At 38.1% G+C, this 26,931-nt stretch overlaps 1 protein-coding gene and 2 pseudogenes across 1 annotated transcript; all 3 read left to right on the forward strand.

Annotated features, from left to right (window-relative positions):
- LOC141332898 (uncharacterized) overlaps positions 1–26,245 on the forward strand; it is a 160,707-nt pseudogene extending 134,462 nt beyond the window's left edge.
- On the forward strand, positions 6,023–9,570 carry LOC141333342 (uncharacterized). Its single transcript, XM_073838323.1, has 5 exons — positions 6,023–6,221; positions 7,052–7,981; positions 8,088–8,227; positions 8,337–8,541; positions 9,500–9,570. The coding sequence occupies exons 1-5, from the start codon at positions 6,023–6,025 to the stop codon at positions 9,568–9,570; spliced, it is 1,545 nt and encodes a 514-aa protein (XP_073694424.1).
- On the forward strand, positions 10,142–17,210 carry LOC141333343 (uncharacterized; annotated as a pseudogene).
- Positions 26,246–26,931: the final 686 nt, after the last annotated feature.

The raw sequence follows: 26,931 nt of genomic DNA on the forward strand, positions 1-26,931 counted from the left end.
AATCAGGAGATAGCGCAAGCAGAAGGAAGTCTACATTCACCTAAAATAAGGAAGCAAATCAAATGCTTAAACACAGTAAAACTGTAAGGATTGCAGATTTTAATTAAAGTTTCATTTTATGTTTTGGCCTGTAGCGTTTAGCTCTTTGAACACACATTTGAAGGCAGCTTAAAGTAAAAATGCAGAATATGCCATAAGAGCAAGTCATCAGTGTCTCTAACAGTGGCTGTTCTAATAAAATAATTGTTCATTCACAACGTTACTGACTTCCTGTAAGTGGCCGGGGACAAAGAGCTGCTGGCACATCTGGGTGTGCTGTGCTAACACCTCATCTAATCCATAGAGCCTCAATCCCTCACGCAGCTGGTTCAAGATCGGGATCAGCCTCACCAGTGCATGCAAAGCGATGGCACTAATAAACAGTAAGAAAATAAAGTAACACTTTATTATACACTGTGTCCTTGTTACATGTACTTACCGTAGTAATAACAGTAAATGATGCATAATTGCATGCGACTAACCCTCAACCAAATCCTAATCCTACCCTGTTCCTATAGTAAGTACATGTAGTTACTTAATATTACTCTGTACTTAACCCTTATGTGTTGTTGGGGACGTTTTCGTCCACTGAGGGGTGCTGTTGAGTCTTAATTTGGCCACAACTTTTTCTCTGTTAGAGCAGAAAATGCTTTGAAATTTTTCAAAAACTCAACCGTATGCTCTGCGCAAATTTACTATCCTCTCGTTATGTTTGTGGATGAAAACATCCACTAAATTAAACTGCTGTAAAAATGTATCAGATAAAAATTTATTTGATTTTTTTTGCATAAATCTGTTAATCAACCTCAGTCCTGATCAAAACTACCAAATCTCTTGAAAAAATTCAGGGTTTTGTCTCTTTAATTGCCGAGTTCCTAAATGATGTCACTGTTTTGAAAAAAAAAAAAAAAAAAAACACACACACACAAAATGACTTATTTTCAATATAAAAGGTAATTGTGGCCTGGTATTTTTTTTTACCTTTTCAAAAGTCTTGGACATGTGAAAGATTAGTAAGAAGATTGGCTTTCATGCATTGTTAGTTTTGGCGCAGCATCAGATTTTCTTTTTTTCTCCCTCATTTATTGTTTGTGGCTGTTTTTGCCCCATTGACTTCCATAATATCCACATGTTTTGATTGCAAAGCCATGACACCATATAATGCTGAATTCTTGATTGTTTGTGGTTTTCCCTGTTGGGAAGGGGTCAAATTAGTACATTTTACTGTTTATTATCAGTTGGCCCCATTAATCCTTTAGATAGGTCTTTGCAAAAAAAAAAAAGCTTAGTTTTACATAGAGTTCTATGGAGTTTAACGGCATATTATAGTGTGTGTGTGTGTGTGTGTGTGTGTGTGTGTGTGTGTCTAAGTGTGTTTGAGTGAGTGAAAGTGTGAGAGAGACCTTTGTGCACCTTGATATCCCTGAGAAAATCAAATTAAGCACCTCAGCTCTCAGAACGACATGGAGTAAACAAAAATAAAGAAAGTATATTTATGTATTTGTTTACCATATAGTTCTAAGAGCTGAGGTGCTTTTTTTGATTTTCTGAGATGTATCAAGGTGCACAGAGGTCTCTCTCACACTCACACACACTCTCACACACTCGCACACACGCTCAAACACACACTATAATACGCCGTTATACTCCATAGAACTCTATGTAAAACTAAGCTTTTTTTTTTATCCGATACGTTTTTACAGCAGTTTAAAGTAGTGGCTGTTTTCAGCCACAAACATAATGAAAGGTTGTAAATTGAAACAATGCACAAGGGTTAAATATATAATTATACTGTAACAAGGACACCTTAAAATAAAGTGTAACCGAAAATAATACTGTATTGATTCAGAGTTAAATTGTTAACACTAAAGCATTTTGAGACAAATATTTATGTGTTATGTTTATGTTAACTTACTCTGTGATGGCCTTTTTTTGGTCCACATTTATTGGCCCAGTGTAGCCACATGCCACAATCGCATCTGATAAGTCTATCAGCCTTTCTCCACCTTCTGCATTTTCCACCTGAAAGTAGAGACACAACCTTGATATTTGCAAAAAGAGACAAACATTGTCTGATAACTTTATATGCCTGACTTGGAAAAATGTATGCATTGCACTGTTTAAATACCTCTGTCATCAGATTTTTAATATCCTGATCAGTGACTTCGAGTACACCAACATCCTTGTCCATCTCCCCATGGCACAAGAAATGGTAGCACCATCTTGTAAGGAAGTTTGGTGCAGGACCCCCCTGCACCAAACTTGTGGCAAAAATCTCCCCACAAGTCCTTTTGTGACAAAGACAAAAGCTATTTTGAACAAAATGGCAGTGGACTTTTACTACCTAATTAAACAATACAAAGTCATATATTTTATGACTTATATTTTATATGACAGACTGTGGCACATACTTGAAACTGTTGTCCTGGTAGTCACAGATACTGTATTTAGGGTTTTTGCCCCTTTCCCCATCTCCTTCAAAAAAACGTGCTTCAATTCCACACACCATTTCTGTAAAGAACAAAGAGCTGCTTTTGTCAAATGTATTAGATATGTATTAGATATTATTCACAATGATAATCTCTTAAATGTGCTTTTCATCATGTGTGTTGACCTTGGTGGGGCACACATACCGGTAAGGAACTCTTTACGAAGAGCGCCTTGGTCAATTCCATTTTCTCCAATGAAGGAGACCCTGAGGAGATTCTTTGGGGAGGCCTGTTTTTGCCTGGCCCACTGTTTCAGCCCCCTTTGAAACAGGTCCTCTCTTGTCACACTGATGTTGAATGACCGGGATGTGTCAACTTTATTTTCAAGTGACATCAGGATGTCTGATACGCTACACAACAATATCAAAACAATATTGTTGAGAATTCAGTGCTACAGACCAAGGCAAGCATCATTATCCAATCCCATTAAAAATTATTCTACAGCATACCTGCCGAAGTGCTCATCGGTGTCCTCACTAATATCTGCATCTCCCTCATTTGTGTTGCTGTAAAGATCAACAATAACAAAAAAAATCCATAAACAGGTAACCTTAATCCATCATCTGTCCAAATTCTTTAATAAAAGGGGGGGACGATGAGGGGACTCTACAGTGGGATTAAGCATTTTAAGCAAGTGGATACAAAATGCATTAAACTTTGTAAGATACTAAGAAGAAACTTAAAGCTTTTACCTCTCCCCGCAGACACTTGCATGAACACAGATGTCATCTTTTGTAAATAGTTGACTGCACAATGGACAAGCAACCTATGGAAATAAAAAATAACAGTGTTAAATATCCATTAAAAATGCAGATGTACTCTTTCAGAGGTCAGATGTAAACATGCTCTTTGATGAGAACAGATCATGTAAAACATTTCACTGGTTAATTCTTAAAACCTAAATCTTAAGAAGAAACAGAAGCAATATGCTCACCTTACTCTCCAAATGTGATGGCTGCACATCGCCAGATGCCTGTAAAACATTTCTGGGTCATTCACATCAGATATATTTGAAATAAAATCATAAATGTATGGCTCAATAATATGAAATGCTATGTATGATCTCTTCATTTGTATTGATAGCTTACCACTTCGTCATCCAAGTTGATAATGTTGTCATCCAAGTTGATAATGTCATCATCACTTTGGGTCTATAAAATTAAATATCAAGACTTGATGACTTACAAAAAAACAATAGCTATAAACAACAGTGCCAGAAGCAATTTTTGGTTAAGCTGACAGGGACACTGCTAACATGGTCCCACCATCCAATAGTTGCTGTGAAATTTAAGAAATTACACAATACCAACCTGTATATCAAATAAGGAAAAAGAACATCAATGTTATAGTTTCAAATCAGCAAGCCATACCTCAACCTTGACTTTAGACTGGATACATGTCTTGACATGGAGACCGAGGAGCTGCAGAGCCACATACTCCTGGCATGACACACACCGGGCTTTCGGCATGGCCTGGAACTCCAGAGCTGTGAAGGGTAGGGGAGAAATTTCCAGTGTGTTCTGGATGGGCATAATGTAGAGACAGCCCTTGCCTCCCCAGCTCTTCACAAGGCTGGCCCCTGTGTATCCTTCCTCTTCAGGTGTCAACAAGTTGAGTTTCCGTTGACCTGATCCTCCTGTTTAAGTTCAAATATTAAACAAATATATATTTTCTGCCCCTTGTTGGAAGGATCATACTTTTCAAACATGACAACTTTATAACAAACAAAAAGATTCAATAAATTTCCTTTGCTTGGAGAAAAAAAGTCAACTTTAATCTCTCGCTTTTTACCCATGGCTTTGTGCAGCATCCAGGCACCCTCCAGTTCTGACATCTTCGGATACGTCTCAGAAAGAATGTGTGTAATCTATAAATTTAAAGTGTGTGAGTAAGATTAGCAAATATTTATCAAATCAATGAGCTCAAGACAAATCTGTTCATTAGAGTTATTGGCAGCATTCCAAAAATAAATGATATGGTTTTGGTGGCTAAGATTGGGGCTACTGTTTTCACTGGATATGCTGTTTTAGTATGGGTTAATAATATTTTGTGCAAATTTCAGTTCTTACTTCATTAAGTGTCATAACACATACCTCATTATGGCAAGCATCCTCTGGAACATTTACAGTCCTTCTTCCTAACCCAGCCTGTAAAAGCATTAGCTCATCAGATGGTTTGGGGGTTCTCTCTGTTGGGCTGTCCAGAAGAAAGAATTGGATTGGCGTTGTTTTGGTGCCTGACCTTTTTTTAGATGATCACGAAGGAGGCCTACATTTCTGCTTATCTTTAAATAGTCCAGGGAAACACCTGTAGAAAGAGGAGTAGATTAAATTCAAATTAATTTGAATCAGCAGTCAAACAACTGTGTGAGGAACTGAAGAGGGCTGTTGTTGAAATAGCTGAGATGCATCCTTTGAACAACATCCAAACCTGGCCATATTCTTTTGAACTGCAGTCCCTGAAGGTGCCTGTGCAGGTCCACGCACCGCATTGTGCTCTTGTGGTTCCTGGGATGTGTCCTGCCTGGATACCCTGGCTGAGCTTGACTGTGCATTGCACTGTCCCTGAACTTCATTGTTCATTCAACATAATTAATTCACTGACATCATGTAACTTCTGTTGTGTTATAGGCTAAATGAATAGGTGAGCTGCTGTATGATGATGACAGCAACACTTCCATGAGGAATGCAATAAGTTGTTCCACAAACAGTATTTATATATTGTTATATGTATACAGGGAAAGCAGCATAATGTAATCAAACCACACATGTTGTCTAGAGATGGCAACGCAACCTAGTAAAGATAGTTACTCATGATACATACTGTTTGGTGTTGGATTATTCAATGTAGCTCTCAGCCTGGCCACCAAATTGAGGGCCATATTGCACAAATCGTCCTAGAGGAATGGGGAGAAATAAAGAAATGTAACTGAAACAAATACCACCACAAATGAACTACTTTAACATAATAAACATTTTAGAAAATAGTTCACCTCCTCTTTTGCGTCCGCCATTTTCTCTTACATCTATAAACGGCAAGATGAGCTGGATCCACACAAAAATACAATAAGGGACAAGGTTACCCTGCAAAATCAAATGCATTAAATCAGCGTCAATAAGAATAGCACTTTTACATGTGAAAACAATTATGTTATGATTCAGTTAGCCTAATGTTAGTTGTCTACGATGCAGTTTTTAAAGATTAAAAGTTTTTAAATGAGTGGCGATCAGCATCACAAGTGTTGCTAAGGCGTTAGCTACAGAACAAATAGGTTAGCTAGTTACGTTACTTATTGCTCAAAAATATGGTAATTGATTTAACTATGATCTGCGCAGCATTTTATACGTGGAGAGACAGTTTATGTTTATTAGAAAACCTTACCTCATTCTAATTCATTCCCACTCTTCTTCGGTGGTAACTTAACCCAACTCCGTGCTTCCTGTAATGATAGCTGTCAATCAAGGTACAAGGATGTCCCTGTGGGTGTGATTACGATGAAAGTGACCAATCATAAGAGAGTCAGTGCCCTCCTTGGTTTCCGCCCCCAAATTGTCAAAAGTCATGTAGACTCGAGGGAGCAGAAATCAGCTGAGCGAGGAGAAATCCACTGCGCGAGCAAAACAGCACTCCGCGAGCAGAAGCCCGCTGCGCGCGAGCAGGATTCCACTGTACAAGCAGAGTTAACCTATGAGAGTATGAGAGTTGAATTTGTGCGCGAGTACTTTTATCTTGCCAGCTGAAGGTTCATTTTTGCGCGTGTGAAATAACATAATGTGCTCGTGAGCATGTCTTACACGCTCTTTACTTTTGACTAAAAAATGACGCCATATGCCACCCTTGACAACCACCACCACATCAGCCACCATTACTGATGTGCCACCCTTGACAACCACCACCACATCAGCCACCATTACTGATGTGCCACCCTTGACAACCACCACCACATCAGCCACCATTACTGCTGTGCCACCCTTGACAACCACCACCACATCAGCCACCATTACTGATGTGCCACCCTTGACAACCACCACCACATCAGCCACCATTACTGATGTGCCACCCTTGACAACCACCACCACATCAGCCACCATTACTGATGTGCCACCCTTGACAACCACCACCACATCAGCCACCATTACTGATGTGCCACCCTTGACAACCACCACCACATCAGCCACCATTACTGATGTGCCACCCTTGACAACCACCACCACATCAGCCACCATTACTGCTGTGCCACCCTTGACAACCACCACCACATCAGCCACCATTACTGATGTGCCACCCTTGACAACCACCACCACATCAGCCACCATTACTGATGTGCCACCCTTGACAACCACCACCACATCAGCCACCATTACTGATGTGCCACCCTTGACAACCACCACCACATCAGCCACCATTACTGCTGTGCCACCCTTGACCACCAGTAGATCCTTCGTGCAGCTACGGAGCAGTGCAGCTATTAAGATAAAATGCCCTCATTGCCACATCAAAAAAATTCAAAAAAAATTTTTTAGAAAATTTAAGAAAACATCTGGAGAGGAAACACACAAAATATAGGGACGACATTACAGCAAGCCATCACCTTTATTCTGACTGCATAGACCGAGCTAATGGTGTCTATGCTGTCCAGAAACATTTTCTTTCTTCAAGTGTTCCAGTCCATGTGGTTTACAAAGTCTGGGGAGCAGAGCAGAACGTCAGGTGTGAGTTGCCATCCTGTCATGTGAACATTGAATTAGCCAGGAGGAGTGGACTAAGCCACTACAGATGCTATCACCTCCGGCCACTAGACTATTGTGAATGCTTTGCTGATGCTCCTACTCTGTCAGAAAGTACCCTGACAGACATGGTTGGGTTAAAATGGTTTGGCAAGGAAAGAAAGACAGACTGCCTACAAAGACAAATCCTGGCCATCCAAGACGGCAAGCCCTTGTCTGTAGCAACAAAGGCTACAACGCCATCTTTTAAGAGGTGTGTTTCAGTCTATGAGCCACATGCTTCGTACTATGCCGAACTTGGAAGAATAATGGTCACATATGATGTAAAGCACAACACCTGGCATTGTCCATGTGCCAGATCAAGAAGATCCTGCCTCCATAAATACATAGCAAAATGGCACCTTTTCCAGACTGAGCATCAGCTTTTTCGGACAGTCCAAAGCACAGAAAGTACCAGTCCAGTACATGAAACTGTAGCCGACGTAGGCTTACTGTACCCCCCAACAAAAGAGCTTGAATCTATGATTCAGTACATAATGAACAACAAGACCATCCCTGCAGCTCTTCCTGAGCACCTGCGTCTACCTTCATTTTCTAGCACATACCCAACTAGCCTCATTCCTGATGAGATGTTCTGCCAGAGATGCACTGGAAATGTACCCTTATCAGACCCTCTTCACATCACATCAAAGGCCAAAATTCTTACAAATACAAGAGTGATCCATGGCAAGTACTTATGGTTCTAACTGGGATCTATAAAATGCATACAAATGACATCAGATCTGCAAACGGATTGTAGTACAGCTTAAAATTTTAACATTTTGTTTTTCAGATGTTGCCACCTACTCAAAATGTTGCCACCAATGTGGAATCCATTACAGGTATCAAGAGTGGAAAGATGGCCTGCACAATTTTAACGACAGTGTCATACTTGACCTCCCTCTATGCCTACATATTCGAAACATGCTACAGGTCAGGTTATCTTATTAAATAATTTATCATTACCTCTAGTGAAAATACAATAGTGCTTTGCAGGATTTTAAGAAGTGAATAGCAATTATTATTTGATCTTTAATCATAGGCCCACACTGCTGTTGGAAGAGTGGTTCAGTGTCTGGAGCTCACCATAGGAGAACAGTTTCCTCCAGCTAAAACAGTGCTCCATGCCTATCTTCATTTTGAGGCACTCACAAGTCACGAGTATGAATACTCTTGTGTGACATGCGGGGATCATCCGCCCATTGTGATAATGGATCTCCACAGAAAAGGAGCATTCAACATGTCATGTAAGTATGTTGACATGGACCATATTTATATTCTGTGCTTTGAGCAAATACTTTCTGGGTGATTTGACACTTCTTGTGCATATTTAGTCATAGAGGGCAGATACACTATATTGCCAAAAGTATTCGAAGTATTCCCTTCAAAGGAACAGATTCGACTACTTTAGTAATTTCCATGAGTACAAATCTTAATGTTTAAGCATAAAATTCTAATCTAGGGAATTGTGTTTCTAATTTTTATAGCAACAGTTTGGACAGGACCCTCTTCAATTCTAACATGACAGCGCCTTTGTGTATAAGGCAAGGTTCAAATGGAAATGATGGATTTAGTCAGTGTGGAAGAACTTGACTGGTCTGCATAAAGCCAAATCCTAATCCCAGCTAAACACCTCTGGTGTGACTTTTAATACAGACCTTGAGCCAAAAACTCATCGCCAAACACCAATGACTTGTACATATGGACACAGTCATTTTAGACAAATCCAAAACTTTTGCAACAGAGATGGAAATACAATTTTTAAATACATTAATTATGTTTCTGTATTGCCACAGTTTTAAAAGTGGGGTGAAGAAGGGGTGTCCCAATACTTTTGTCAATGTAGTGTTTGTACAAGTTTTTTTTACTGTTTTTCTATTATAAAGGTAGGTCAAGGTCAAGGTCAAGTTTATTTATATAGCACCTTAAAAGCAACGAGTGCTGACCAAGGTGCTGCACAACCAAAAATCAACTAACAAAGCATTAAGACAAATAGAATATAAAATCATTGAAAAATAAATAAGAAATGCAAACATCACAAGACAATAGAGATACAACATAATATCTTCAAATTAAACAAAAGCCTGAGAAAAAAGATTTTAAGAGACGATTTAAAATAAGATAATGTAGGGGATGATCTGATAGATAAGGGCAAAGAATTCCAGAGCATAGGACCATGAACCGAAAAAGCCCTGTTCCCTTTAGATTTTAACCGAGATTTTGGGACAGTCAATAACAACTGGGAGGATGATCTAAGCGTTCTAACAGGGGAATAGCAATGGAGGAGATCTGAAATGTAAGTGGGGGCAAGACCATGAAGTGCTTTAAAAACAAAAACTAAAACTTTAAAATCAATTCTAAACTTAACAGGTAACCAGTGGAGTGAAGCTAACACAGGGGTGATGTGCTCCCTCTTTTTTACCCCTGTCAGAAAACGAGCAGCAGCATTCTGCACTAACTGTAGCCGAGATAATGAAAACTGGTTGATTCCAGCGTAAAGAGCGTTGCAATAGTCCAACCTTGTTGAAATAAAAGCGTGAATAACAACTTCTAAGTCTTTAAAACTAAGAAAACTTTTAAGCTTGCGAAGCCCCTTAAGCTGCAGGAAACTGGCTCTAACTACAGAGTTTATTTGTTTGTCAAATTTGAGTTCAGGATCAAAAATGACTCCCAAATTTTTTACTTTATCACGAATGTTTTCTTCAAAGGGGCACAATGAAGGTCTCAAATTATGTAAATGATGAGAAGGGCCAAACAAGATAGCTTCAGTCTTTTTTTGATTCAACTGTAGGAAGTTAATTGCCATCCAATTCTTAATGTCCTCTAAGCAAGCCAGTAAGGAGGACAATGAATCTGAACCTGATTCTAGAGGAAAATAAAGCTGAGTATCATCAGCATAAATGTGGTATGAAACTTGATGAGACTCAAATATATGACGAAGCGGGAGCAAATAGAGAGAGAATAAAAGTGGACCTAGGATAGAACCCTGAGGTACCCCACAAGTGATGGGAACTGAGTTAGATGAAAATTCACCGATTCCCACCGAGAAACTCCTATTTGTGAGATACGATACAAACCAGTCTAATGCAGTACCACAAATACCAACCTCAGAATGTAATCTTTTTAACAAAATGTGGTGATCTACTGTATCGAAAGCTGCACTCAGGTCCAGTAGCAGAAGAATAGTGCATTTACCTGAGTCTGCAGATAACAAGAGATCATTTACTACTCTTAGAAGAGCAGACTCGGTACTATGTTTTGCTCTAAAACCAGACTGAAAGGGATCCAGAATATTATTAGACGTTAGGTAAGGGGAAATCTGGTTTAATACAACCTTTTCCAAAACTTTGTGCAGGAAAGGCAATTTTGAAATTGGCCTATACTTATTTAAATCAGTGGGATCAAGATTTGTTTTTTTGAGCAAAGGCTGGACCACGGCATGTTTAAGACAAGAAGGGACAGTACCTGCCTGTACAGAGCTATTAATAATAGAGAGTAAGCTGGGCAAAACAGCTGGCAGGACATCCTTCAACAGCTTTGTAGGAATGACATCACAAGAGCAAGTAGTTGATTTCATATTTAAAATAGTGTCTGACAACTCAGAAAGTGAGATGGCTTGAAAATTTGGAAACACAGAGGAGCTAGTATTTTCGTAGTGAGGCTTCTGGGATACATTACAAGAAATCTGCACCCTAATACAAGCAATCTTGTTAATGAAGAAGTTGCAAAACTTCTCACATAACTCCAAACTAGGATCTAGCCCTGTTGATCTAGAGGGATTTAACACAGCGTTTAATGTAGAAAACAAAATTTTTGGACAATGGGAGTTTTTTGAAATTAAATCAGAAAGGTACTTTGCCCGTTCTAGAGAAACGGCTTCCTGAAATGTAGACAAGGTGCTCTGCAGTAATTGATATGAAATTTGTAATTTATCCTTTTTCCATCTTCTTTCTGCCCTTCTGCAATCTTTTCTTAAAGCTTTGATGCTGTTATTAAACCATGGCTGCTTTTTTGATTTGGTCTTTTTGGGTTTGAGGGGGGCAACTACATTTAAGATATCTAAGCAAGAGTAGTTAAAACTGTTAGCCAACTTATCAGCATTTGTATCCTGTGCTACCAGGGCACTACTGTGAGCAGACAAAGCGGCAAAAGGTTCAGTGAACTGCACGGCCGTAAAGGAATTAATAGATCGAGAGAGGTAGGTAGAACACTGGTTTACAGGGCTAGGAAAAGCAATCACACTGTCAAACAGAACCGGCCAGTGGTCAGACAATCCAGTCTCACTAACAGTTACGTTACTAACAGAGAAACCTGATGATAATACAAGATCAAGAGTATGACCCAGCTTATGTGTGGGACCTGAGACATGTTGAAAAAGATTAAAAGAGTCCAAAAGTTGTGCAAAATCTCTTGAAATAGGTCTCGAAGGACAGCACAGATGTATGTTAAAATCACCAAGAATCAAGAGATTATCGGCACGTGGGACCACGTCTGATAAGAAATCGGAAAACTCCTTTATAAAATCATTGTTAGCTTTTGGAGGTCTGTATATCAAAACACAAACCAGAGGAGTAGAAAATTCCACTGTGCACATCAAAACCTCAAAGCTAGAATAAGCCTCAACAGGCAGAGGTTTGCATTTAAAGGTATCCTTAAAAATGACAGCAACTCCTCCACCCCGAGGAATTACCTCTTCTTGACATTTGGTATGATGTAATTTACTTATTAATTTTTTATTTTATTTTTGCTTTTACTGTTATTTAAGAACAGAGCGACAATCCCTTCACTGTCCACCCCAGTTACCACCTGTGGGCACCGTGGATTGGAAGATACACACGCAAGTCCAATCAGTGCCTCAACACAGAGTTCCAGAAATTCCACCAACCCAAAGAAGCTGAGCTTTGCGAAATGACTGTCTCTGAAGATAGGCTTAAAAATGAACTTTATAACAAAAAGGTAAAATTGATTTAATTTCTTACTTTTGCAACTAGCAAAAGTGTAATTTTTGTTGCAAGTGCATTTTGATTTGTTTTTTTAGGTATCAGTGATAAGAAAACTATGCAAGGAGTGTGGTGTTGATTCCATTGGCTCAAAAAGTGACCTCCTAGAGAGACTTTCATCTGAGATGAAATCAAGACAGATTTACGACAAAGTATTTGAGAAGATTTGGGGTGCCTCAGGTGAGAAGAAAATGCTTGTGTTTTGTCATGTTTGTGACTGACAGTTTACCTTTGTATGCCTTATACCTGCTGCCTGACATAGATGTTTCTTCCAGGAGGGTGGGCTGTGGTTATGTGCCCTTGTGGAATTGTGTACAGCATAAAATGCTGTTTGCGGGCTGAGAGTCCGAGAGACTTTGCAGACATCCTCCTCTCATGGAAACACATACCCAACATAGTAATCTATGATTTTGCACGTGGACTGGCCACACATACCAATCTTCGTTATCCAGAGACGTTAACCTTCACACCACATGAAGGGCGTCTAGCTTTACATGGCTTAATGTAAAAAAAACAAGTCCCAGACAGCCATGGCCATCCAATTACAGGCTCAGCAGAGCACTATGTCCTCAGTGACAAATTTCATGAGGACAACTCAAAGGACAAACGTGATGTTCTCCGCAAGATTGGTCTTATATCACAGCTTGCTGGTAAAGTAAATAGCCAGGTTGCGGAGCAGTTCTTTAGCAAGTTAAAGAAAAATAACTACTTCCTAAATATGACCCTGCCATCAACCCATGTTTTCCTCATGAGAAATATGATACATCATTACAACAGTCAGAAGACGTTCAGAAGACTAGAGGCCTTCAGAAAGGTCTTTGGAACAGAAGTTGTGCTGAATATCAACCACCAGGCTGTTCTTGGTAATGTTTGTATTACAGCCATACCACATTAGAATTGGTTCAAAATATTGCTTGTACAGATGTTGTAATGTACCAATACTTTGTGTTCATCATATTAAGCTACATCAGAGATTTCAGAAACCTCCACTGGTGCCTTAAATGATCGCCAAGTGACCAGTAAGTAACGCAGATGGTCAAGCCACTTCATGGCACTTATGTAGTTTTTTATTACTAAGGATTGTGAGGTATTATGCAATGTTTTCTTATTTGCTTGTGGCCCATTACTATAAAAGTATTATTATTATATATATATTAGCCTCATTAATTGACCTTAGCACTTATTACTTCTTATCAAACTCTGATACACACTATACTTGAGTTTTATTCACATCTATATGTTATTTTATTGTATTGCATTTTTTTATGCATCATTTACAAATAATATAATTTTGCATAACTTACAGACCTTAGTGGCTCAGAGGATTTAGTGGATGTGCTACCAGGGCCAGACTCTGTTGCCACTGTAACAGGCATTGGTATGGATCAAGCAATTGCACTAACTATTACCTTTTGTTTTTACTAAGTATTAACTAATTGTTACTAACTATAACATTTTCCATTGCAATTCATTATCTGTGACAGATTGTTTCATTTTTTTTTTCATAGTAACCTCTGCAGATGTGACCATGGAGGAAGAGGATGATCGTATGATTGTGGAGAATGCAGATGAGGATTCAGCTCAACCTTGGAATAAGCCCCATAATCCTGTACAAGACAAACTGGTAGTTGCTAATGTATTCACCATCAGTGCTAAAACATAGTCCACAGTAGCCTGTATTGTAACATCCACAATTTGTGTCAAAACTGAAACATCCATTATATCAGTACATGTTGCCTGTTTAAAGTAAGTCTGAGGTATTTAAATAAGTGAGCCATTTCCTCCTTTTGTCCTTTGCAGCTTAGATACATCCTGGACACGGGGCGGCTGGCTGATGAGGTTATTGTGAAGGAGGGAGCAACATGCCTCACAAGAGCAGATTTTTGGACTTTAGGTTTGAGAAGGGAAATGGAGTCTGATGTAAGTAGTAACATTTGTATGTAGGTTTCGATGCACTTAAAGAAATTCAGTAGATGCAATGTATGCTCTGTTTTTGCTTTATTTATTTATTTTAATGAAAGAACTTGGACCTTTGACTATGAGCTCTTCTAATTTTATTTTTTACATTTTTTTTCCAGATTGGAAATGCCTGCATGAGACTTATCTACGAAGAAGCTCGGGCACATGTATTAATCTTTCAAATGATTTTATATCAGCTTTTTGTCATTTGTACTTTTTAGAAACTTTTCTTCTACTTCCTTCCTCATTTCATATAATATTTGAAGTTTTTTTGGAGAGTTTCTTAATTTCATATAATATAAATGCCAAGTGGTAGTCTGATTCAATTCCTTATCACATCACATTTTATACTGCTTTAACAACTTTGTGGTTTGGAGGGATTGTTCTTTTATGCTGGTTTTAGAGAGGGTTGTTTTTAGCCCAGTGTCACAAGGCAAAGGTAATGCAAACATGAATTGTATTTTCCTAACACTTTCTGTACTCGCTGGCCACAACCATTGCTTATGTATCCCTATAGGTATGAAGCCACTCTTAAGAGAGATCCTCCTACTAGATTCCCTTTATAGTTATCATGAGTCTGGTTTTGGAGATGACCAGTACAGAGACATCTTTAGGTCCACAGCTAAGAGATAATTGCCACGTTCCTATGGCATATAATGTTCACATGTGGTTGCATCGTTCTAGTAATCTGATCAGTTGAGAGTATGTGGTTATAATATTGAATACAGTTGCCACGTTCCCATGGCATATAATGTAGACATGCTGTTGTATTGTTCATGCGTATTGACTTTTAATTAGTTAGTGGTTGTCATATTAACAGTTTGTTCTTCCTACTAAAGGGCATAATGTGAATATGACAACTTGTTTAATAAGTAAGTGGCTCTGTTTGTTAATTTGTGTCATTTACCCAAATCTTAGAAGTATTGCACAACGTCTCGACCCTGGACAGTGGACAGAAGCCACAGGATTGGATATTGGGGTGACAAAACTACAATTACATATTATTCAGCTCTGTGTATTAATTATTTCTGCTTTTATTTCAAATTCTTATCTTTATATCCTAGGTCCTTCCTCAACAGACCAACAGCAATGATTGTCGTGTCTTCGTGCTCATGGTAAGAAAATTGTAAAAGTTTTTTTTTGTTGTTGGTCTTTTTTTTCTTTGAAATTAATCTTTATTGTTTTTCAGTATGCCCTCAACACCGTGTTAGACATTCCATTTAACTTCTCTCAGGTGAGAATTTATCTTTTCTTTTTTTCTTTAAAGATTGCAATGAAATTGAAGTTTTATTGCTGGTAATTGGATACTAACAATAAAACTTGAATGCTAATCTAGTTAACATTTCATTTTCTGTTAGCTTGACATGCCTGCAATCAGGGAGTGGTGGTGTCTACGTCTAATTGAGCGGTTTGAGACAGAGGGGTGTGTATGTAGAAGGTTCTGCACATCTCAGTGTGGTGTTTCATTTGTCAAGTTCCTTCCTTGCCAACAGAAATAACTGACCAAACTGAGGCACTTCAGTACAGACCAAAAATGCAATAAACAATCAGACTAGTCTTATGACATCATTTATGCCATGTCATTGTTTTTCATGATTACCTTAGTAAAAGTTCAACATGACAATACTCCCATTTCTATTTTTGATAAACTACAGTATATTCAGGAAATTTAAATGCAATTAAAATATTTAAATTAGTGGAGCCTTATCATTGTCAGTAACTAGTCTTATTGGGGACCAACAAATTAGATTTATTTTTCTTTTAAAAAGGTACGGGAAAAGGTTTGCCCACTGGACAGAGGAGGCAAGGTGCCTGTGTGAAGGGACAGTACGACCACTCTACAGGGGTTTTCCAGGGCTAACCCATGACTTGCCACAACATGTGGCAGCCCAGAGTAACCGAATCGCATCCAGCCAGGCACTGGTGGACTTCATTGTGGCAAAAAAAGGAACAGATTACCACATTCAAGTATGTGCATCAAGAGTCCATTTCAAACCAATAGCTTGTCTAATATATGAAAGACTTGCATAGACCTATATGGCTATGTTTTTAATGTCATTCTCAATTTTGTCTACACAGTCCATCATCAGAGGCCAAAAGAAATCAAAATGGCTTGACACTTTTTCCAAGAGTTCTGTAAAGATGGTTCCTGTGCCAGTGTACATTGAGGATCAGGAGCAAATTGATCTAATTTACTCTCACCTGTCTTCAATTCTGGACAGCACAACCACACACAACCACAGTGATGAGATCAAGTTCATCATGGATGTCCTTTTTCCAGAGGTAGGTCTTGTGTTAGCTGTGCTCTGCATGGTCAGATTCACTTTGTTTTTAATGTTGAATAGTTTATCCATAACATAGAAAGGAAAGGATGGGCTGTGTGGCCAATATAGTGAACCATACTGTGAATTTGTGTTCTGCCTTTAACCCATCCAAGTATACACAGTAGTGAGAAGTGAACACACACACACACACACACACACACACACACACACACACACACACACACACACACACATACATATATACCCGGAGCAATATGACAACATTATAAAAAAAAAAAAAAATTGTTTTTGTTGTTAATAGAAAAGAGACTTGAGTTTGTTGTTAAAAAAAAAAAAAAAAAAAAAAAAAAAAAATTAAACATGAAAATTAATAGTTGGTTTGTTCAGGGTGTAATCAATCTCAATTCTTTCTCTGATAGTCCATCATCTGTGCCCTTGCTTTTGTTGAAAATTTGTCTGTCCTGGAGGCTGAGGAGAAATTCCTGACAGGACCTGTCATCAACATAAGGTATTGCAGGGATAATATTAAGGAAAAAATTATCAAACATGACATCCTTACATTATTTACAATTAACCATTTTCCTTACAACTGTCCAACTTTTTTTCATCAGTGAGAGGGAGCATTTTGACAGGAGGATAGAACAGCAATTAAAGAAGATCGGCAAGCCCTAGGGTCATTGCAGTGTCATTAATAAATGGTGTTAATAATAATAAAAAAAATGTTGTTCACAAAAGTTGTCTTTTTCTTCTCAGATGGCAAAATGGCCTTGGAATTTTAGAAAGAGGTGAATTATTTTTGTCTTCATAAAGTTCTGTAGCTGTATCACGACCAGTAGTGAATACAACAGATGTTTTATCAAAGGGACATATCACTGTGTCTGATGGGATAACTATGGTTATCTGAATGTAACTTTATCACACAATCTCTCTATATGATACCTAGGGTAACTAGGTTACAGCTGATCACATTACATTGTTCATTTGATCCAATTGTGTATTAGTTTTACAATTCATAAAAACATTAGCCTACATTCAATTGCAATTATGTTATCCTGTGTGGGCTATGTATGAATACCAACAGTGAAAATCATATCTATATCTAAGTGTCACTAGTGCTTTATTACACGATCTATCTGTTATGTAAATGTAACGTTTCGATTTAAGTTCTCGAGTCAACATCTATGAATGGGACGTGTATTAACGAGAGAGTGTCGTGCGTTGATTTGAATGTTGTTATTTCGCCGTACATCAATCTCCCCCCACTGGACGCATCCGGAACAACAGGGGTGTAAAACTGTCTGGGCCGTAAAACTGCCTGGGCCGTAGATCTGCCTTGCTCCAGGGCTGCAGCCTCCCCATATAGATCACGGGGCCAAGCACTCAAAGGGGAAAATGAGGAGCTAAGGATGGCAGGAACAGCAGACCAACTGCAACAATAAGTAAAAGGAAGCGATTTTAGTCAAAATTACAGAAAACTGATATGATTTAATGGTTTATAACGTTTGATCAACAGGTGGCGCTGTTATGAAAACGATGTGGTGAGTTAAGTGTGAGGTGACAAAGGTATACACAAAGTTTCATTATGTCAAAGTTTTCCAAAGATAAAGCCTCAGAGTCATTTTCACATCAAGCCTAAAATGTATAGAGGCGTTGTAAGAAAACGGTTTCATCTATCACCATGAAATCTGTTTGTCAGCATAGTCTGAAGATGATCTGACTCGATTTTTGTAAAAAAAATAGGACAAACGGTGGACAAATTTATTTCAAAATAAATCAAAATGGCGGACAGGAAGTTTGGCCAACTGTGGCATAATTGGTATCTATGTTGTCGGCATGACCCAAGGAATATTTATGAGACCAGTTTCATTACAATAGGCTAATGCTATCTACAGTTATTAGCATTTTTTATCATCTTAAAATTAATGGTTAATGAATGGTTCATTACTCTAGACCAACAGGTGGCGCTGCTACCAAATTGATGTGGTGTAATCAGTGTGAGGTGGTAATGCCACATACCAAATTTGGTGCAAATATCTCAAAGCTTTGCAAAGATACAGCTTCAGATGCGCTTTGGCATCTTTCCAGCAAATTCGTTGATGCGTTAAATGAAAACGATTTTGAATATCGACACAAAATCCAAAATCCTGACTTTTTGTCAGCATGGTCTGAAGATGATCCGAGTCAAATTTGGTGAAAATCCGACTAACGGTCTAGGAGGAGTTCGTAAAAGTAGGTTTTCTACATTCATCAATTTTGGCATAATTGGTATCAATGTTCTCTGCCCCACCCAAGGAATATTTCAGATCACTTTTATAACAATAAGCCATTTTTTCAGAAGTTATTAGCATTTTTCAAAATTTCGTTATAACTTTCAACCACTAGGTGGCACTGGCCCCAAAATTTTTATGTACATTCAGGGCATGGTGCCGAACATTTTTGTAATTATTGTCAAAACGATACGCTCATCAGTTCTCAAGATACAGCATTTTAAAGCTGAATTCAAAATGGCCGAAACCCAAAATGGATGATATGGGAAATTTGGATATGGGTCGACTCGGCATGCTCCTCAGAATCTAACGGGACGAGTTTCAAAATTTTTGGCCAAATCACTAAGAAGTTCAGACGATCCATCGGTAGCTGCACGGATCTCAGGTTGCCTGGCGGATATCTCTGCATGGATGAAGGAACACCATCTACAGCTCAATCTAGCAAAGACGGAACTCCTTATCTTTCCTGCCACTCCATCTCTACAGCATGACTTCTCCATCCAGTTAGGTTCATCAACAATTACCCCATCAACTTCAGCTAGAAATCTGGGTGTTATCTTTGACAACCAACTGACTTTTAAAGACCACATAGCTAAGACCGCTCGATCTTGCAGGTTTGCATTGTACAACATCAGAAAGATCAGGCCCTTCCTTACAGAGCATGCTACACAACTCCTCGTCCAGGCCCTGGTCATTTCCAGGCTGGACTACTGCAATGCTCTTTTAGCTGGTCTTCCAGCATGTACAATCAGACCTCTACAAATGATTCAGAATGCAGCAGCACGACTGGTCTTCAATGAGCCCAAAAAGGCCCATGTTACACCTCTCTTCATATCCCTGCACTGGCTACCGGTTACAGCACGCATCAAATTCAAGACACTGATGCTGGCCTATACGCCTTATTCAGCCAGCCGCCATTTTGAATCGAAAACGAGGCTGTGAGGGATAGCAGTCCAGCAGCGCCCACTGTGGCGTATTGTTGCGTACCGGGATGTAGATTGTATAACCGTAAAATAATACGTCATTACACATTTTTCCACAGGACAAAGAACTCCAGAAAACGTGGATCGTTCGACAGGACATATAACCTAACTTTCAGGTAACAATATTGCATTTATTTAAGAAAATGACTGTGGAAAGACTGCTAATTTCTAATGTGAGCATGTTTATCTTCCTTTAAACGCCTATACAGAGTTTTTCAAATGATGTTATATAGATTAAATTGCTTAATGGTTTGTGTTAAGAGTCTGCAGCTAGGTCATAAGCATCTTACCGACCTTTATTATGAAATTACGATACACATGATGTTTTCCTTGTCTAAAGCAAAACAGAAACAACAAATAATGTTCTGAATATCATTTTGCGATTTTAAAAGGGGTTGACCCCAAACTCTACACGGCAAACTAATTAATAAATGTTATCTTTTGATCGCTTTGCATAAAAATAAACTTTCTACCCACTGTTTTTTGTATGACTTAACATGTCTGAAAGAGGCTTACGATCTAACTGCAGGCTCTTAACACAAACTATTAAGCATGTTAATTTTTAAAACGTCATTTAAAAATAATATCTTTTTCATTTACGATCGCAAGGTTTTCTTTTCGTGAGGTCTTTGAGTCCAGGTAAACACAGACGGAGCTGAACCCTCCTTAAGCGTCCTAATTCCAGTCAGTGTTTTTGAAAAACAATCCTGAGTAAAACGTTGAGCCACACTGTTGTGTTCTTTGTAATCTATACAAAATGTAGATATTTAGTTTAGTTGTTGTAGTAAAACATAACATTTTAGCTCTGCGTAAACTTTTAAAGGAAGATAAACATGCTCACATTATAAATTAGCAATTAGCCAACCGGCTAGTTTCCACAGTCATTTTCTTAAATAAATGCAATATTGTTACCTGAAAGTTAGGTCCTATGTCCTGTCGAACTTTAATACACATTTTCTGAAGTTCTTTCTCCTGTGGAAATTAGTGAAATGATATTTTCTCTTTATTTTTATGACTAAACAATCTACATCCCGGTACGCAACAATACGCCACAGTGGGCGCTGCTGGACTGCTATCCCTCACAGCCTCGTTTTCGATTCAAAATGGCGGCGGGCTGAATAAGACCTATAGGACAGCCACCGGATGATCACCTGCCTACCTCCATTCACTACTACACATCTACACTCCTTCCAGAAGACTGAGATCCTCTAGTGAAAGACGCCTCATTGTACCACCACAGAGAGGTATTAAATCACTGTCCAGAACATTCTCGTTCAACGTTCCTGCCTGGTGGAATGATCTTCCCACCCCTATCCGGAATGCAGACTCCTTAACAGCTTTCAAACGACTGCTGAAAACCCATCTTTTTCGACACTATCTGACTCAATAAAAAAAATAAAAAAATCCTCCCTTCTAGCCTGTTTTTCCTCTCTTTCCTGATCTTCTCCTTCTAGCCTGCACTCTTCTAACAACGCCTGATATATGGTATTTTTGAACACTTCCTATGTTGATCTGCCTCCTTAGGATGAATCACTTGTTGTATTCCCAATCGTAAGTCGCTTTGGATAAAAGCGTCGGCTAAATGAATAAATGTAAATGTAATGTAAATGTAAAGTTATAAGCAAAAAAAGCCATTTTTTATATCTCCTGACCCCTAGGTGGCACTGTGATGAAACACTGCGGGTAGCCTCAGGTCATGCTTGTTATAACACACACCAAGTTTGGTCTCAATACTCCAAACCGTTGCGGAGATATGGCCTCACATCCATTTTTGCGCGCTTTTCATATAATTAATTAGCGCGTTATTCGAGAACGGTTTGTTTGAACGGTTTCCAAAAAGCAGATTGCTGTCAGCGACATTGATTCTGAATAAACTTTATTAATAAATATTTAAGCCACGTCCTTACTCTTTCCCGACACATTCATTATTTATTTTTGCCGGCATTTTGTGGCAAGTTTCAGCCATACAGAATAAAAGAATTTAAATATAGAATAGAATATAAAGAAGCAAAAGAAGCGGTGACATTCAACAATGACATTCATTTAATTGTTAATTTAAGTAAGAATGAAATTAAGAGTTTTATCAAGAAGAAACTAAAGGAAAGGTGGCAAAAACAGTGGGATTAGGAGAAAAAAGGTTGGTGGTTCTATAGAATTCAAAGGAAAGTGGGAGAGATGAGAAGTGCAGGGAAAAACAGGAGAGATGTAATAGTAATATCAAGGGTGAGATTTGGACACACGAGATTGAATAGTACACTTTATAAAATGGGTAAACATGACACGGGAAGGAGTGATTGTGGGCAAGAGGAAACAGTGGAGCATGTTTTAATGCACAAATATGAGACTGAAAGAAGGTTGTTAATTCATAATTTAGGGAAAATAAAAATGATATTTATACCAAAATATATTCTGAAAAATAACTCGAGAAATTAGAAAAAAAAAAAAAAAAAAAAAGTTTAGTCGTCTTGATCCACCTTCCATACCAGTCGGTGGCGGAAATACACCATTTAGTTGTTTGTCAACCACCAATAAAAATTCAAGCAGAAGAAGAGCAGTGCACGAATGGACTTTTATTTTGCTCTGGTGATGTGACGTCATAAAGCTTCGCCTCGCTCCTCATCTGCTGTGATTCGCCTGAAGAAAGGTTTGTGGTTTTAAAGTTTTTAAATAAATGCTAACTGTTACATGAATTAAAGCGTTTGCAAGCTATGTAAAATAAATGCATCCTTATTAAATATAACGTTGTAGTGCTTTATTTAGTGTTACTTAAAACATTAGCCTTTAGTAACAGAGAAGTGCGTCTCAGTTCGCTCTCTATATCATGAATCAATCGTTTGATGATAAGAAGTGATGAGAGAAACTGAGAATCCGAATCATTTGAATCAAATCATTTGTGAAATGATTCAGTGATTCGATTCAGCGGCACGCGGACTACAAACGACAACAACAAACACAAACGAGTGAATCACAACCGAGAATGATTTCATAGTAGTGTAATATATTAGATATGATAAATAATCGAATACCTGTTATAAATTAAAAATAGCCTGCCTAAATATGAACCTTTTTGGTAATTTGTATATTTTATAAATGTTATATATATTAGTCTATTAACTCTCTGACTGTCTTACCAGTGCACTGAATACTGAACTAGGAGCTGATTGAGACTCACCTAGAGATTGAGTTTGCATTGATTTTTCTTTCTATTCAATTATTCTCATCTTAAACAGGTCAAAGTGTACAAACACACAGAAAAACTCCTGGAGGATCAACAGAGACACACTATTATAAAATGGCATTAATTAAAGAGGAGAGTGAAGACATTAAGATTGAAGAAACATTGAAAGATGAAGGCACTGAGGAACAAACAAAGATGGAGTTTATTAAAAAGGAGGAGAGTGAAGACATGAAGATTGAAGAAACATTAAAACAAGGAGATACTGAGGAACAAACAGGTTGGATTTTATTCTCAAAGCTGTACTCATTACAAAAAATGAATATAAAGAATATTTATGAATAATTTCACACAGGTGTAGAAATGTTTTGACATTTGACAGAAGTGTTGAGATCACATACTAATGCTGCCTTTAAGTGCAACTGAGAAAATCCTGCTTTCACACTTACCATTTGTTATTTATTCATATAAATTGTAGCATTAATATTGAATTAGCCTTAACCTCATAAAAGTTCACTGAGACTATACAAATGTAGCAGATGATACTTTTTCATACAATTCTTCTAAGATCATTTCATTTACCTTTTTTTGTAGACCAAGACAATGTAGGACATACAGAAAACCAGTACAGTAAAGAAAACAGTGCTGTAAATATAAAGCAAGTCTGACAAAAAATAAGCCAAAACAAAAGCATTAACATTCAAGCTAAATTCTGATGTAATTATGTGAGGTGTAAGATACACCTTTTTATAAAGTAAAAAAAAGGGGGGAAATTAGGAAAAAGGGAAAGAAGATGATGTATAAAATAAATTACTGGTTAAAGAGAGGAAATGAAGAAAATAATTAAATAATATCAATACAATCAAGTAAATAAATAGATGAAAACAGTGGGTTCAGGAGGCATAGGTCAAACTTACACCAAGGTACTGTATTTTAAGATGTGAACGGTATAAACCAGTGGTTCTCAAACTGGGGTACGTGAGGTGATGGAGGGGGTATGATGAACAAAAGGCTGAGCTTTGGCATTAATTTAATTCTACCCCAAATTAAAGTTAAGTTGATGAGTAGGCATACATTGGGCTCAGTTTGTTGTGTTTCCCATGCATTGTTTTATTTGTGGCAACTCAAATATCATATATCATGACCACGTTATCAAAACTGACCACAACAAATAGTTTTTCCAAAAGGTTTTTTGACGGGGTAAAAAAAACAAACTTTTTACAGATTTTTTGTGAAAAAAGTACACATAGTAGAGATCTGATCTATTGGGCATAATTACCCATCATCACATAGATTTTTTTCAGACAAATCTGAGGAGGTCCGGTGGGGAACTTTTCTTAAATTTGATGATTCCAGTTGGAATGACCCATTTGAGACATCCTAAATAAGTAAAGGTTTCTCAAATTACATGCAACACCTCTTACAGTTGCTTATGACAGCAGTCCTCATGCCCCAAGTCTCTGCGTATGTTGTATCTCTTATCACATATAACGTTTGTTCCATTTGATCTTAAGTGCCCTGCAAAGTGGACTTCATAGGATATTCTGCAATGATTCCAGTTCGAAAACCAAATTATAAATAATTTAAAGGTCATTAAAGCGTGCAAGTCAGGAATTTAAATTGTATTTATTTATAGATGTCACACTTCACACTTTTCTGTTAAGATTCCTCTGTGTGTGAAGACCCTGCCGGTGGGGACGTAGTGCAAATTTGTGAATAAATGTTCAGTAAATTTGAAGGGATTTCCAGTGCTCAGGGAGTAGGAAACAATGAATACTGTGTAGGGAACATGTCAATTGGAACACAGTACATGCACAGAGCTTAATTCCTACGAGCTGATTATCAGAATCAGGCGCATTAACTAAGAGAGGCATGCAAAATATGCAGAGTGGGTCGAGCGTGAGGACTGGAATTGAGAACCACTGGCTTAGAGCACATAGGATGTAGTTGTATGTTAGTTTTCACACTTTCACATCTTTGAATGTTTTGATGTCTGTTGTTTTGTGACATTAAATGGGGTTATCTTTTACTTGTCTTTATTCACTTTAGATCTTATGGCACTGAAAGAGGAGAGTGAAGTACTGAATGAAATGGAAGAGAAAGATCATGATTTCACAAAAGGAGAAAAATCTTTTAGTTGGTCACAGACTAACATGACTTCCTCAAGAAAAAAGACTCGAAAGACAGGAAGAAGCTATCTCACCTGCCAACAGTGTGGAAAGAGTTTCACTCAACCTGGACACCTTGCAGTCCACATGAGAGTTCACACTGGAGAGAAGCCTTACACCTGCCAACAGTGTGGAAAGAGTTTCACTCTAAAAGGAAGCCTCAACAAACACATGAAAATTCACAATGGAGAGCTGCCTTACAAATGTGATCAGTGTGAAAAGAGTTTTGATCAACAAGAAAACCTTGAAGTCCATATGAGAACTCATAGAGAGAAACCCTACTCATGCTCTGAGTGTGGCAAGAGTTTCTGTCAAAAACAACAATTTAAAATCCACTTGAGAATTCACTCTGGAGAGCAACGCTACACATGCCCTCAGTGCGGAAAGAGGTTTGATTATAAGCAACGCTTTGAAGACCACATAAGAATTCACACAGGAGAGAAGCCTTTCAGCTGCCAGCAATGTGGAAGAAGTTTCAACCGAAAGGGATCCCTTAACAGACACATGAGAGTTCACTTTGGAGAGAACCCATTTGTATGTGGTCACTGCGGAAAGAGTTTCAGAATTAAAGCAGCACTTAAATACCACATGGGGTATCACACCTGAGTCATAATAACACCGGAGAGAAGTCTTTGTCTTTGCTGTGCTATCACTGTGGAAAGATTTGCAGAAACGAGACAAAAGTTAAAAGTGGATGGAGCATTGGTGGTAATATGTAACAGTAAAGTAGTGATAGAATGAAAATGGTATATGAGCAATGATTCTAAGTTGCAATCAAATAGGTAATAAAATATGGAGGTGTGGAGTAATAACTGGGGTCCTATTAAGTGTGAATACAGGAATATAGGAGGAAATGTAAAAAGCCGAATACTCACAGATGACTAGAGAGTATTGTTTTCTCACCTGTGCTTTTTTACTCATTTGGTTTCATAATGGAGTCTTCAATGGTAAGCAACATGGGTAATTTTCCATCAGTAAGGTCCAGTAAAATACCACCACACCAGAGCAACTCATTCTCAGTGTCAGGAGCATTGTGAAGGACTGAATTACCTCTGCTCCTGTAATTTATATCAGGACTGCCATGATGTATTCACATTTTAAGAACTTTTGTAACCATACGAAGAGAATAAACTGGTTTTTATAAGTGAAGCTGGTAATGCCGTTATTTAGTTTATTCATTATCTGCTGACATCTTAATAAATTTAATAGTCTTTTATTTGCAGTCGATTTCAGACCATTGCTTTTCAGCCAGACCCCGAGACAATGGAGGCACCATTTTATAATTTCTAGGTAAACTGAGCAGCACATCAAAACAAACAAAATATACCTGTTTGTTCAAACTAATTTTGTCACAAAACATTTTTTCCCCAACTACATTTAACAGTAATTTGCAGTTTAAGAGCATTTTAAAATAAACATAATTGGTATAATGGCATTAAAACAAAATTACCCACCCTTTTGCCATTTAGGGCAAGCAAACTGAGATTAATGACCACTGGTCTAGCTAGTAAACCAGCATTTTCATTCTGTTCCCAAAGCAAAATAAAGCTTATTTTAAAAGAACAACAACAAAAAATTCTAAAGAAATGTGATATGTAATGTACACAAGTTTTACAGAGATCGTAACATCACCCAAAAGACAACAAAAGCTGGTCTACCAGCATCCCAAGTTGTGTGGTCCAGCCTGTTCGGGCCCAGATCAACTTTTGTATCCTTTGGATCCATGCAGGTTTTGTGTTGGCAGCTCTGTAATGCAACTAGGAGAATACAAACAACATTGACTGGCCATTCTTTAGCCAC

The sequence above is a fragment of the Garra rufa genome, chromosome 4, assembly GCF_049309525.1.
Source record: "Garra rufa chromosome 4, GarRuf1.0, whole genome shotgun sequence".
In the NCBI taxonomy this organism is placed as follows: domain Eukaryota; kingdom Metazoa; phylum Chordata; class Actinopteri; order Cypriniformes; family Cyprinidae; genus Garra; species Garra rufa.

Coding starts and splice junctions, on each gene's coding strand:
- LOC141333342 (XM_073838323.1), top strand. CDS start 6,023: ATGAAAGTGACCAATCATAAGAGAGTCAGTGCCCTCCTTGGTTTCCGC. Junction 6,222..7,051: donor AGCAGAGTTAACCTATGAGA/GTATGAGAGTTG, acceptor AAAATTTTTTAG/AAAATTTAAGAAAACATCTG. Junction 8,228..8,336: donor ATATTCGAAACATGCTACAG/GTCAGGTTATCT, acceptor CTTTAATCATAG/GCCCACACTGCTGTTGGAAG.